This window comes from Ipomoea nil, unplaced genomic scaffold (assembly GCF_001879475.1).
Source record: "Ipomoea nil cultivar Tokyo-kokei standard unplaced genomic scaffold, Asagao_1.1 scaffold2759, whole genome shotgun sequence".
Classification (NCBI taxonomy): Eukaryota; Viridiplantae; Streptophyta; class Magnoliopsida; order Solanales; family Convolvulaceae; genus Ipomoea; species Ipomoea nil.
Window position 1 is genome coordinate 432494 of NW_017619187.1, and position 15007 is coordinate 447500.

General features: G+C 36.7%; 2 protein-coding genes across 3 annotated transcripts; one reads left to right on the top strand and one right to left on the bottom strand.

Moving 5' to 3' along the window:
• Positions 1-2238: 2238 nt before the first annotated feature.
• Positions 2239-9034, top strand: LOC109156904 (glutamate receptor 2.2-like). Its single transcript, XM_019304794.1, has 5 exons — positions 2239-2541; positions 4949-6165; positions 7049-7373; positions 7949-8337; positions 8495-9034. Exons 1-5 carry the CDS (start codon positions 2253-2255, stop codon positions 9020-9022), a joined length of 2748 nt encoding a protein of 915 aa, XP_019160339.1. The 5' UTR covers positions 2239-2252; the 3' UTR covers positions 9023-9034.
• A 97-nt stretch (positions 9035-9131) lies between these two features.
• On the bottom strand, positions 9132-12878 carry LOC109156905 (glutamate receptor 2.8-like). 2 transcript variants are annotated; one of them, XM_019304795.1, is made up of 5 exons: positions 12500-12878; positions 10693-12095; positions 10342-10604; positions 9871-10264; positions 9132-9776 (listed from the first exon to the last, which is right to left on the bottom strand). In XM_019304795.1, exons 1-5 carry the CDS (start codon positions 12750-12752, stop codon positions 9435-9437), a joined length of 2655 nt encoding a protein of 884 aa, XP_019160340.1. In that variant the 5' UTR covers positions 12753-12878; the 3' UTR covers positions 9132-9434. The 2 variants fall into 2 exon arrangements, with proteins under 2 accessions (XP_019160340.1, XP_019160341.1); XM_019304796.1 differs by having other exon boundaries at positions 9871-10259; positions 10340-10604; positions 12500-12877.
• Positions 12879-15007: the final 2129 nt, after the last annotated feature.

The window sequence follows — 15007 nt, forward strand, 5'->3', positions numbered from 1 at the left end:
ATTTTGCACATTTTGTGAGTACTCCTTTTTGAATTCAGTAAGTTTTATAGAACTTCATGTAAACTCATCTATAGGGTTGTTTTGTAATAAAATCTCCTTTAAAGGATATCATTCAGCCTTGTAGAAAGAGTATAGGTTTTGACATCATTAAAAATGGGGAAATTGTTAGGAACAAGTGTACTTAGATTTTGATGATACCAAACTGTCTAGGATTGTAGACCCCTATTTTTCTTTTCATAGATAAATCTCTTGTGACAAACGAGAGTTATTGTAACTCAACGATTGATTCACACCATGAAGTGTACGAATCTTTCTTAAGACTAGAATGATAGGTCTACATAAAGACATGAAGCCGACAAGATGATCGAAAGCTGCTTCCAGGCGAAAGATGGATTGAGCAAGTCTCGGATAGAACTCTTTTGACAAAAAGGATCTCTCGTCAAAGAGAAAGGACGAAAGATAAAGTCAATCTTTTGACCATCATCTCCGAGTGAACAAGTCAAAGACAGACTTGTAAAAGACAACCTTCAGTTAAGTGAAGCAATGAGAATGTTGTCTATGACTCAGATGGGCAAATCATTCGGACAAAAAGTGTCCTAGGAATGATCTTCACAAAAGACAAGAAGCATTAAAAAACTTGTACCATCTTGTCAGAGAACAAGGACAAAAGTCATAATACTTTTGGCTCCAACGGCTACATAGTACAAGTGCATTAAATGCTTATGCCCACTGGTTATTGCACACTGGATATTAGGTTTGAAATCTTCATCTCCCTTCAACGGATGAATTTTTCCACCTATAAATACCTCTCTTCACCATTGAAGAAGGGGCTGGTTATTTCTCTCTTGCTATCTAAAGAAAAGCTCTTCAAACAATTTCATCTCTCAAAAGCTTTTCACAACCAGTGTTTATGTGAAGTTCTTCAAAAAGCTCATCCATTTCCATACTTCACAATTTGAAGATGCCTTGCATATTTTCAAGTGAAGATACATCCAGACATCAAGACAAGGCTTCAATCAGTTGGAGAAACGCCAGATTATCTTTCCAACATCTCAACTTAGGAAGAAGTTGATAGAGGCGGAGTAAACTCGTGGAGTTGAAAAACCTATCAAGTGGCTGTCCAGCTTAGTGATTAAGGAAGCCAACTTGAAGTAGTTTGTACTAGGAGTGATAGTGCAAACCCTTTCACGAGTTGTGAAAGAAGAGTGGAGTAGGCTTCGTTAACAGCCGAACCACTATAAAATCTCTCTCTCCATATCTCTTTACTTACTGCTTTATTGCTTTCGTGCATAACATTTCATATCGACCAAACGCTAAGATTTCCTAACGAAAGTGTGCAAAGTATACCTAAAACAAATCTTTAATTCCGCTGTGCATTGCTCCGAAAGGAGCTTCTTTGAAAAATCGAGTAGAGTCTATTCACCCCTCCTCCCCTCTAGACTCTCTTTCGACCCTACCAGGACCAACATACGTAAATTGCAACAGTAAAATATTAGAGACTAAAATCGCTAGAAATTAAAATAACAATCGAGGGACTAAAAAACTGTTGAAAATTTTCTAATCTTATTTCATCTTATTTGATATTATCAAATTTTTAGTATTATTAAATTTAAATTTAAAATTTTCATATAGGGGCTCTTTTTTAAATTTCGCCCGGACCTATAAAATGTTTGGACCGGCCCTGATTTTTCTAAAACACTATTGGTGTGTTTTTACATAATTAATGGTGCGTCTGCAACGACTGCACGCTAAGACATGAGCGCATTTGAGATGATATATATATATATATATATATATATATATATTCTTTTATTTTTCTATTCATTAACCCACAAAATAATGAAATATATTTAATTTTTTCCTGTAACCCTATTCCTATTCCTATTCCCTCTATTTTGATTTTGTGAACCAAAGTTCAAGTTAGAGCATTAAAGAATGTGGGAGGCTACAACAGGATGACAGATAAGATAAGGATTGAATTTGCACCAAAATTTACCAAGGATTAAGCAAGCACAAGTATATAATTGACAGAACTGAATCAACGAAGGTTCTAAGAAACTGCGTAACTTAGTCAACTCCAAGACTTGCGTATTGTGTTGACTTCTTTTTTTTTTCTTTTTTTTTTTTTTTTTTTTGCTTTTTCACATAAGATTGACGTATTGGAATTGGACGCAGAAAATTCCCTATAAATTAATTATAATTAAGTTTCAGTTAGTATAGGAAAGCAGCAGTGTTTGCTTACAGTGCAAGAAATGAAGAGAGTTTTGGTGATTGCAGGGTTCTGCTCTTTACTGTTCATCCTCCACCTTGTTTCAGCTGGCCATGGAGGAAAGCATCATAAAAGCTCATCAGCTGATAAAACGCATCATTCTACGGTGAAGATGGGCGCAATTCTTGACATGAAAACGCATATGGGAGTCATGTTGAATGCCTGTATGTCAATGGCGCTATCAGATTTCTATTCAACCCATTCGGATTATCGGAGAAGATTAGTTCTTCACACAATGCATGCTGCCAATGCACTTGATGTTGCTTCTGCAGGTATTATATTTTCTCCCTTTTTTCGGGTTTATCTTAATGGTTCAATAGGCAGTATTTAGAAGAATAGACTAAGGTTCGAATCTTAGCGGCGGCAGTGTGAGGATTATGCCCAAGGTAGGCAGATTCCTTGTGCGCATCGGCATTTGGCCCTGTATGCTGAGGTATCAAGTCACCATAATTTATCTAGTCTCAAATATTCTGTCGGGCCGGGGTGTGGGAATCTTGAGGTTGGGGATTCAACCTTTTGGGAGAAGAAGAATTGAAATTACTTTTCACATGCATTAAAAGTTGTATTAAATCCAACAAAATTTTGAATTTTAAAATATAATTGTGAGTGTCAAAGAAAAAAAAATTGAACAATGAAGAACTAATTTCATCTTCAAATAGTAATGACAGAAGGTGTATAAATTTTCATCATTGTTTAGCTGGTTGTAGATTTGTAGGATTGTTATACCATGGACCATATCTTGCAAGTTGAACCAAATTAAATTCTTTTATTCACTTTAATAAGTTTATTTTTCTTTATATTTTTATGCAGATAAATTTAGTATGTGAAAATATATTATTAAAAATTCATAATTAAAATCTTTTAAATGACACATATTGATATTTTTATTTTAATGTTTTAAATTAATATACAATTATATTAAAGTCACTATATTAGGTTTGTTTTCAATATATTATTGACTCATTTTCAAAGTATAGTAGGCTTATTTTTATAATACTAATGCAAATTAAATACATCATTATATTGATAAATATAAAATAAGTTCATTTAGTAAACACAGCAGGTTAATTTTCAGTTCACTTTCAAAACACCACATGTTCATTTTTACAATTGTAATGCAACTACATTATAATGATGAATCTCAAATGAATTCATTAATGAAATGTTGGTAGTTCATTTTTACACTATTGAATGTTCTTCTTTACAATAGCAATGGAACTATTTATAATACTGATAAAACTAAAATATGTTATTAAGAGAATAATGGAGGTTCATTTAATTTATCAATATTGCAAATCCATCAATAAACAATTAAAATTAAAAAAAAAAAAAAGATAGTAATAGAGTATCATTTAGAAGATCTCAATGTGATATTTTTAATAATAAGATGTTTGATAAATAACAGTTAGATATTAGCTATTAGCTGATTGGGTTAATAGGTTTGAGTAGTTGATAGCATTAGCTGATTGTATAAAGATGTTTGGTAAATTAGTTGTTAGCTAATTGCTGATTACATGCAAAATGTCTTTCTCAAAAAGTTGATCGAAAAAACTGCTTTGAGCAGCATTTTGAATTTTAGCATTTTAGAGCAATAAACTATACAAAAAGCTAATTAATCAAACACTTATATTGAATGTTTAATAAAGTCAAATAATTAATAGTGATCAAATAAGTCAAAATTGGTTGATAAGCTAACTATGTTATCAAATAAGACCAATATATATATTTTTTAACTTTGAGTACTAATAAACCTACAATATTATAATAATAATAATGAGACATGAACTATGGTGGAAGGTGGACCATGATCCATGATAATTATCATCTTTGACCTAGTCCTATCTAACATATTTTTTTAATTATATTGAATAAGTCCTACTAATTTTTATATGTATTTAATAACAAAGTCAACTTTATTATTACAACAAAAATATTACATATTGAAAGCTACAAATAGAATACTTGTATATAAAATTGAAAATTAATAATATTTTGGTGTAACTTGTGAATATAAAAACATCAAAGATGATTTGGTTACTTCATATTTCAGCAATAATTATTCATCTTATCATTTGAATTTTTTTGAAAGGACCTTATCATTTGAATTGATGCAATTATAATTAATATATTACATATAAGATATATAATCGGTTATGATCTTTCAAGCCACTGTTAGTACATATCTTCTTGAGCGTTCTGGATGCGTGGATTTTTTAGTTCATTAATATCTTAAGGGCAAAAACTTTTGTGAGATTATCTCACGAATCTTTGTTCGTGAGATGGGTTGGGATATGTAATATTAATCAAAAATGAAGTATTTGTTACTTATAAGGGAATTGTAATACTATTTGAAAAGAAAATACACTCCCTCTGTCTTATTTTATGGTTAATAAAAATTGACTGAAATTATTTAGAATTTAATTTTCATAATATTAAGTTTAAAATTAGTATGTAAAATGTATATATGTATGTAGAAACTACGTTAAAATTACTCTCATTCTCTATTTTTAATTTTTACTCTCATACTCAAAACCTTGATGTAGACACTTAGATCACATGAAAAAAGTAATTTATCTGTACAAGTTACATCTGTGAGTAAGAATTGAGAGTACATTAATAGAACTTGGAATTCTTGTTGATTATTCGGAACTTAATAATACTGACTGTACGGATATGCAGCGCTGCAATTACTCAACAATGGAGTAGAAGCCATTGTCGGATCTGAAATATGCATAGAAGATTACGTTGCAGAATTAGGAACCAAAGCTCAAATCCCCATTATTTCCTTCACCCCAACCACCCTCTCTAAACCCTTCAAATCACAACCATATTTTTTCCAGTTAACTCCAGACAATGATGAAAAGCATCAAGCCCAAGCTCTGGCAGCTATCTGCAAACACTTCCAATGGCGCCAAGTTGTCATCTTGTACGAGGATAACGAACATGGCGACAGATTCACAAGCAACCTTATTAAGGCACTTCACAGAACAGATATTCACACAGCCTCAATCCTCTCCATCCCCTCATTAGCCGAGGAATCCGAGATCTCAGGAGAACTGAAAAGGTTAATGTCAATGGAAACCCAAACCCGAGTGTTTGTTGTTCACACGACAGCTCCCCTTGGATCTCGCCTTTTTGTTCTCGCCAAGAAGCTGGGGATGATGAGTGCCGGTTACGCGTGGATCATAACCGACGCCTTATCCAACTCCCTTAGTTTCATGAACTCAACTGTCACCAATTCAATGGATGGTGTTCTTGGAATAAGGCCATATGTGCCCATGTCGGAAAACCTCGAAATTTTCGAAACGAAATGGAAAAGGACTATGTTGTCGGAGTTTAATGTTTATTGTTTGTGGGCATATGATACAACCTGGGCTTTAGCATCATCAATAGATAAAATTGGACCCAAGCTTGTCCAAGAACTGCAGGGCTTGAAATTGGAAGGATTGAGTGGAAAGTTCGAGATAGTAAACCGCCGTCTGGGGCCTACAGCCATGGAGGTAGTTAATATAGTTGGGACAGGAGTTAGAAGAGTTGGGTATTGGTTGACAGGTAAAGGGATAAGGGAAGAATTGGGTTCATTAGAATCTGCAGAAAAGCTGAAGAATGTGTTGTGGCCTGGGGATTCATTGGCAAAACCGATAGGTTATTGGGTTGTTCCAAGTAAAGGGAGATTGAGAGTTGGAGTTCCAAAGAAAAATGGGTTTACTGAGTTTGTTAATGTTCAATGGAACTCGTCTACAAACCAAAGTATTGTGGAAGGGTTCTCAATAGATATTTTTCGTTATGCATTGGAGTCGTTGCCTTTCAAGGTTGAGTATGATTTTGTCCCATTTGTGAATGAGAGTGGACAGCGTAATGGATCATACAATGATCTCCTTCATAAAATAAAAGAGGTATGTATGTATGTCACTCCTCAAATATATATTTGTTATTTTTTTTTTTGTACTACCGACTCTTGAGTCAACACCGTCTCCACTAAGGTTTAATCTCATGACCTCACATATAGAAGAGTCATTACATGCCATGTGAGTACAAGGTATTGTATTTGGTTATTTGGTTTTATTATTTTTTTAAGAAAATGGTTAAATAAGCCCTAAACTTTATTTGAAAATTCAATTAGGATTCTGAATTTTTAAGAAGTGTAATTAAGCCCATCACATGTTATTTTGGTGCGTTGAAGTCCAAAAATCGATTAGTGACTTGTAATAGAATGTTATGAGGGTTCCGACGACACTCCTACAATGCTCCAGGGACTAACATCGACGACTGTCGAACGATCACCAATTGCATTTGAAGAAGGCGACCAATAGGTCACCTTCTCTTCTCTGACATAAGAAGGCGACCAGTGGTCACCTTTTTCTCGAAGAAAGAGACCAGTTGGTCGCCTTTTCATCGGAGAAGGCAACCAAATATGTGACGGTAACCTATTGGTTACCAATAAATTAAATTTATTTGTTCAATTTTAATATGGTTACGTGCCAAGGACCTTGTGGTCCAGTGGCACCAAGTTACTCCAATCCCTTATACATATATATGGAAGGGTGTGGGTTCGAGTCTCTACTGAGGCCAACTAGTCTAGGTTGTTCCTAATTGATCCGCTCAAATGAAGAAGACCAATAGACTGCACCCATAAAGAGTGGAGTGGAGTCGAACTTGGAACCTTATAATTATCAAGCCAAGTACCCAATCAACTTGGTTGGAGTTGCCCTCATTAGTTTTATTTTTCTAGTGAATATACAACACTAACTTTTATATATTTCCCATTTTGGATTGAAGAACGATTTTGACATCGTGGTGGCGGATTCAACAATTTTGGCTCAACGTGCTGAATATGTAGATTTTGCACTTCCTTACAGTGAATCAGGAGTGGTTATGGTGGTGAAAAATAATATTCATAAAGACATGTGGATTTTCATAAAGCCACTCAAGTGGGATCTTTGGCTCACAATTATTGCTGCATGCATATTTCTGGGATTTGTTGTTCGAGTGTTGGAACATCGCAAGATGAAGAATAACAATAATGCAGCTGTTCAGCCAAACAGGGATCATCATAATGGCTTCTTCTTCTGCTATGCAATTGCAGTTCTTGCCTTTCCAGAAGGTAAGTACTAGCTAATTGTTAACAAAGTAGTGTTCATAATATTATATACAGAAATTTACATTTTTAGTCATTTAGTTATATCCATGATATAGACTTAGTTTCTGAGTTATATGCATGGCCATATTTAACCTTAAGTTATACACAAAATGACAAGTTTAATTCTTGAAAGATCAAACTCTTCACATTATCAAGTGATATATTGGTGGTATAAATAGTCTCCGAGGAACTAAAATCTCCACTTTGCGCATAACTTAAAGGTTTAAAGACGGTCGATTAGGCACAGGACCGGCACTGGCCATGTGAAAACAAGCTGGCAATGGCACAGGGCCCTTGTTGGGTGGAGATTAGTACGGTGAAGGGCCAAATCCAGCACCCTGCCTCTTGAAAAATATAATGTAGCAGTATAAAGAAATAAAGTTACGCATTTGCCAACTAGTTATAATTTTTGATGTTGTGGTAAGCATTTAATCCTAACAAATGGTATCAGATCAAAGTCAGGTCACGAAAATGCAATTTCCTCTATTATAGTATTATATATGTACCATCTTTCTTGCTAAAACTTGTGCTAATAATAGGGAATATGGTGTCCAACAACTGGTCGAGGTTTGTGTTGATGATCTGGGTATTCATGGCCTTCATCTTAGCACAAAGTTACACAGCCAATTTATCTGCAATTTTAACTGTGGATCGATTTGATTCTGCATTTTCCAAGGATTACATTGTTGGATACCAAGAGGGCTCATTTGTGAGAGATTTTCTGTTGAAAACCCTTCATGTTGATAAGTCCAAACTGAAAGAATTCTCAACCATAGAAAAGTATCATGATGCTATGAATAAAGGAGGCAAAAGTGGGGGTATTGATGCCATTTTTGACGAAATTCCTTACATGAAGCTCTTCTTACGCAGATATGGTTCTCAATACAAAATCGTGGGACCAATATTCAAAACAGATGGTTTCGGCTTTGTAAGTTTCACTTATACCTTTCTTCTATATTTCAACCATATTATAATCGGAAAAATGACACTTTTTTTCCTCCTGAATTATATACTTATAATCTTTTTTTCCTTAAATTATTCATATATCTGCATTAACCCATCAATTATGGTCACAAAAATTTCAGGCATTTCAACAAAACTCCACTCTGGTTCCCTTCTTCTCCAGGGCAATCCTGAAAGTGACTCAAAGTGAAAACATGACTTCCATTGAGAACAAAAATTTTGGCACCGGAAACTCTATCAGTGAGCCACTTTCCTTCATCTCTGACGATAAACCCAGTCTTACTGCTTACAACTTCGGAGGTCTCTTCATTATCATTGCATCTGCTACCATTTTTGCCTTATTTTGCTCCGAGACTCCATGGGGACGAAGAATGGTCATCTTCTCATCTCAGTTTAGCCAAAAGACTTTGGATGTTGTGGTTACTGTGTCTGAAAGCTTCTTTGCTGCAGCTAAACGTTGCAACAAAAAGTGTTCGTCTCTCGTGAAGATCAAAAGAAATAGACCGATGAGTGTTCATCATTCCATAACTCATCAACAGGTGAATTCCAATAATGATCCACCTGCAAATGACGACGACGCTACTCATAATAATCAAGTAATATTAGATATTGGGGATGCAATTCACTCTGCAGATAATTCAACAACATGAGAAATGCACGAACCTTTGAGTGCACATGTATATATTTACGAATCGAAGATACACACACATGACACATGTTGTATATATGTAAATTTAAGGGTAATAGTCATACCACACATAAGCTTTTGAAAACCTTGTATTACTATATAAAACTATACAGATACACACCATTACTGCTATCTATGATTTCACTACCCCTAACCCAAAGGTTAATTTGGTTGACCAAGCAAGTCACATGGATCCTGCAGATCAGACAGCCTATATTTGGTTACAACTCAAATAGGGAGACCGGAGACCTCACTTAGCTAAGACTAAACCTTGTACAGCCCGGCAGGGCATCTAGAGAGAGAATACAACAATTTATCATGTTAACGGTTTAATTTATTTAAATTAAACCATACTGTGCAGGATCATGCGGCACTTATTTTGAGCATTTTAGACAAGGCATCAAATCGTTCGCAGGTGAATCAAATGCTGTAATCTTGGGATCTTTGGAGTAGATGCTGCCATATTTTTTTCTATATTCAGTTAAGATCCTATAGAATAAGGCCAATATAATGATGACGAAATTCAGAATGAAGAAAGCACCAAAGTTGTAGGCACCAACACTCTTGCCTTGAGACACCAGAGAAAAAGAACCAACACTAGACGATGATCCTGCACCGAAATATTTGTTCTCAATTCTGCTCATGTTTTCACTTTGAATCAACCTTAGTATTGCCCTAGAGAAGTGGGGAACCAGCGGCGAGCCATGCGGGAATGCCTGAACAACAATAACAAATTTTCCACTCCAGTTAGATTACAGCTTATGGAAGCTAAATGACTGACTAGCAATTCATTGCTATTGAACTACTTACAAAGCCAAAGCCTTCGGACTTGTAAGTTGGTCCAACCCTTTTGTATTGAGAACCATATCTGCGAAGGAAGAGCTTTATGTAAGGGATCTCATCAAAAATAGCATCTATGCCTCCTTGTTTGCCTCCTTTCACCATTGCTTGATGATACTGCTCTATGGTTGTGTATCCTCTGAGCTTGGAGTCATTAATGTGGAGATTGGTTACTAAGAAATCTCTCACAAAGGAGCCTTGTTGGTATCCGACATAGTGGTCCTTGGAAATTTTGAAATCATCTAGTTTATCCACTGTTAACAATGCAGATAGTCTTGCTGTGTAGCTCTGTGTTAAGATGAGGACGATAAACAACCACATAATGAAAGCAAACCTCGAATAGTTGCTGCTCAAAGTCCCTGTTAATTTATATGAATTGTTAGCAATGATTAGTACATATTTCCATCCACACTACAAACTCAAATTAATTAGGCTTCACCTGTTGACATGAAGAGCGCCACAGCCTTCTCCTTCAAGGTTCCGTGTTCTAAGGCCCAAACAACCAATCCCAAAACTATACTTGACGCAGCTGCTGTCACCCAAAGATCCCATGTCAATGGCTTTAAGAAACACCACATGTTCTTTTGATGGTTAACTTTTACTACCATAGATGCTCCTGATTCAGTATATGGTAGTGTGAAATCAACATATGAAGCTCGATCCGCCAAAATTGTTATATCTCCCACCACAACATCATAGTTTTTCTTCGTTCCCACAACAGGTTAAAAGTCACTGTTAGAAGAAACCAACAATATTAACAGTAACAATAACAATTACAGGAATTAGAAATACCTCTGCAACTTTATGAACGAGATCATCATAGATTCCCAAATTATGTCCACTTTCATTTACAAATGGGAGAAACTCATAATCAAGTTGTACAGGTAACTTTTCCAAAACAGACCGGAAAACATCTATTGAGAATCCTACCACCTTCGTTTCATTTGTTGATGGATCCACTTCAACCTTAACAAATTCAGTGAAACCTTGTTTGATTGGAACTCCTATTTTCAATTTTCCTGTATGAGGAACACCCCAACCCTTTGGTTTTGACAGTGAAACTCCAGGCCATATTACAGTTTTCAGCTCTTCAGAATTTAGATCTAATCCTCTAATTATTCCTTTGCTTGGCAACCAATAGCCTAGTGTTCTCTCTCCATTTCCAATCACATTGAATATCTCAAAAGCTGAAGGCCGTAATTGGTAATCAACTAATTTAAACTCTCCACTCAAGCCTGTGAACTTCATGTCTAACATTTCACGTAGAAGCTTTGCACCAAATTTGGAAACTCTAACATTTGTAAAGTCAAAGGTGAGGTTGAGCGCATGTTCATTCCTCAAACTCCTCATGATGTGTGGACTCTTGTAGGCTGTGTCTAATCTAACAGCATCTATAGCATCATCCTTGCTTTTCCCGTTGCTCACCTTCTTGAAGGTGCCATCCATTGTCTCATAGATCTTTTCTATTGCCATTGCTAAAGCCCAAGTTGTGTCATATGCCCACAAACTGCATACATTTAGCTCTGCCGTAATCTCTCTGTTAGTCACCTGAAACATATTACTTTTCCACCTAGCTTTGAAATTTTCAAGATTTTCTGAATTGGGCACATATGGCCTAATTCCCACAGCACCTTGCCATGAACTGGTAACTGTTGAATCCATGGAACTCAAGCTGTTGGATAAACTGTCAGTGGTAAATATCCATGCATACCCTTCGATCATCATTCTCGATATTTCCGCAAGGTGAAAAATGTGAGATCTCATAGAAGTGCTCACATGAACCAAAAATACTCTGGTTTGGATTGACTTCAATAGATTAAGTTGTGTTGAAATTTCATCCAACTGAGCTGATGGAGGCAAGGAAATCATGTACTCTGTGTGGATGTCAACTTCTTGGAGTGCCTTAATTAGTTGAGAGTTAAATTGGTTACCATACTTATTGTCCTCATACAAAATCACAACTTCGAGCCATTTGAATTGTTTGCAAATGGACGCAATAGCTTGAGCTTGATATGAATCATCAGGTGTAATCTGAATCGTGTAAGGACTTGCAATGTTCACATGAGAGAGGCTTCTTGGAGTTAATGAAATCAAGGGGACATGAGCTTTGCTTCCTAATTCTGCAACAAAGGCTTCAGTTGAAACTTCAGATCCAACAATGCCCTGAACCTCTTCAGTATTAAGCAATTGTAGCACTGCATCAATCAGAGGACACAAGAAATCATCATATGAACCAATGAATCACTTTCTGTTGAAACAATTGTATTAACAAGCTCCCTATTTATTTCAAACAATTCCTTTCCCATTGTTAGAATTCAGTAATTGCATTCATCTTATATGTCAAAGTAGCTAGACTACTGAACTACAACTGTGTATATATTTCTAACTACATTCATTCCATTGGATGCCAGGAGATCACCTAATAATTCGTTTAGGTTACTGTGAAAGAATTACTACATTTCTGATCATCATGGCATCTGCTTAGCAACATTTTCCCCACACATAACCTAACACCATAGCGTCAATTTACAGAGCACTTCATATGCATACTTGTAATACAAATGCAAACATCCTTTAACAATGGGAAATATAATATTACCTGCAGAGACGGCGTCTAGTTCAGTATCAACGTCAACGGTGTCGAGAACTATTCTCGTCCGGTAATCCAAATGCGACGAATAGAAGTCGGAAAGAGCCATGGACATAGACGAATTAATCGCTGCGCCGGTCGGCGAATTGAGGTCAAGAACTACGCCGATTTTGATAGCCGAACGGCTTCCATCTCCATGCTCTTCCGCTGAAACGAGCAGGATTCCAAGTAGGAAGCCAAAAGCAGAGAGGAAAAATCTCATAGTCGATCTTTAGCGACGAATCAAACGTGAATAGTTGTTAAGGAAATTTGAAAAAACATAAAAGAGAAACATTTACGCCTTTACGGGATAAGTTGAGCAGTTTCTCAGAAACTACTGAGAATAAACTAACATTTATGTCAACAAGATAGCAACCGGCGACCGGCCTGTCCTAAGTCAAAGTCATCTTTTTTTTTTTTCTTTGTGTAAATTGTTCCGAATTTTTCTCCGTCCCTCCACGTCATAATTTTTAGAACAAATTGCACTTTTGGTCCTGTGAGTATTAGGGTACTGACAATTTGAGTACGTGACTTTCAAAACTCTCAATTTAAACATTTAGCTATGCAATTATTGGCAGATTTGATCCTTCGGGCCAAATTGCCGGCCAATTTTGGCCGGAAAAATTAAAAATATTTTTAATTATTTAATTATGAGGGCAAATTGGTCATTTTAGAGTCTTCTTCTTCATTCACCCCCTTCTTCTTCGTTCTTCTTCTTCTGCGTTCTTCTTCTTCTTCATCCTTGCACTGGGAGCCAAATTAATCTCCGATCCGATCCGATCCTCCTCTTGGCCGGATATAATGAAGAAGCAAGGTTGTGAAGTTGAAGCATTGGGCATCAGCTACTCAATCTCCACTCACCAAAAACACCATCGCCGCCGCCATTTCAAGCTCTTCAGCAAAGATGTCTGAGATGAAGAAGAGAAATTACCGGGCGGCGGCGGGGGAGTTCGTGTTGTGTTGAAGGATGTGAGCTGCCACGCGAAGCCGTGGGAGATTCTTGCCATCGTCGGCCCCATCCGGCTGAGGCTGCCAGCACCGGAGCTGGGATCACGGGTGACTCAGTTGATCGAAGAACTCGGGTTGAGTCACGTTGCAGGAGCTCGGGTTGGCGACACGGACAGGATCCGGGGGATTTCCGGCGGCGAGAGGCGACGCGTGTCCATTGGCGTGGAGGTTTGAATGTGGCGCTTCTGGAAAAGGCTTCAAAGTCACATTCTTGCTCAATCCCCTGCACCGAGTTTGTTAATTATTGATTATTGATTATTGATTATTGATGTGATATGGATTACGGTAGTATGTTAATAAGTTAGCATAGGAGGTTTGAATGTGGCGCTTCTCGAAAAGGCTTCAAAGTCACCGGGAATGGCAAGCAAAAGGCTTCAAAGTCACCGGCTCCGTTTGCGACCTGTCGTCCAGGGAACAGAGGTTACTCGATCAAAACATGAAAACAAAGCAACTAACACGATAATGTCGATCATTATAGGCCATACGAAGTTAAGGATAGCAGTGGCGGTAGTGGACGACGGAGATGGCGGAGGCATTGCGATTGAAGGCGAGGGAGCGGCGGTGGCGGCGGCACTGGACACCGGAGAAGCGACGGAAACAGGGGACGACTCAGCTTCTGCGACGGAGGAAGGCGATAGCGATGGAGTCACAACGAGAGGAGCGGGAACTGGGGTCGGTGGCTCTGCTGCGGAATACGGCGATGGAGCGGCGGCGAAACTCGGTGCAGGGGATTGAGCAAGAAGGAAGACGAAGAACTCCCATTTTTTTTTCTTTTCCGATGGTAGTTGCAAGAAGGAAGACGAAGAGGAAGAACGCAGAATGAAGAAGAAGAAGAACGCAGAAGAAGAAGAACGAAGAAGAAGGGGGTGAATGAAGAAGAAGACTCTAAAATGACCAATTTGCCCTCATAATTAAATAATTAAAAATAGTTTTAATTTTTCCGGCCAAAATTGGCCGGCAATTTGGCCCGGAGGACCAAATCTGCCAATAATTGCATAGTTAAAGGTTTAAATTGGGAGTTTTGAAAGTCACGTACTCAAATTGTCAGTACCCTAATACTCACAGGACCAAAAGTGCAATTTGTTCTAATTTTTATACTGTAGATTCATAAATTTTATACTTTAAATTTCAATTGTTGATTTTCACAAATCAGAGAACTATATGTTCATAATTTAATAACTATACAGTTTAGAAATTATGAATTTACAGTACAGAAATTATGAATCTACAGTACAGATATTATGAATCTGCAGTATAAAAATATGAATTTATTGTATAGAAATTATGAATCTATTGTATTTAAATTATAAATTTGAAGTTTAGAAATTATGAATCTAAATTATAAATTTTATGAATCTACAGTATAAAAATTATACATCTACAGTATAGAAATTATGGATATGGAACCGTGCCTACCTTGCAAGGTGGGCACGTGCTCACAGCATAACGGTCCAAATTAAAGTCTAACAT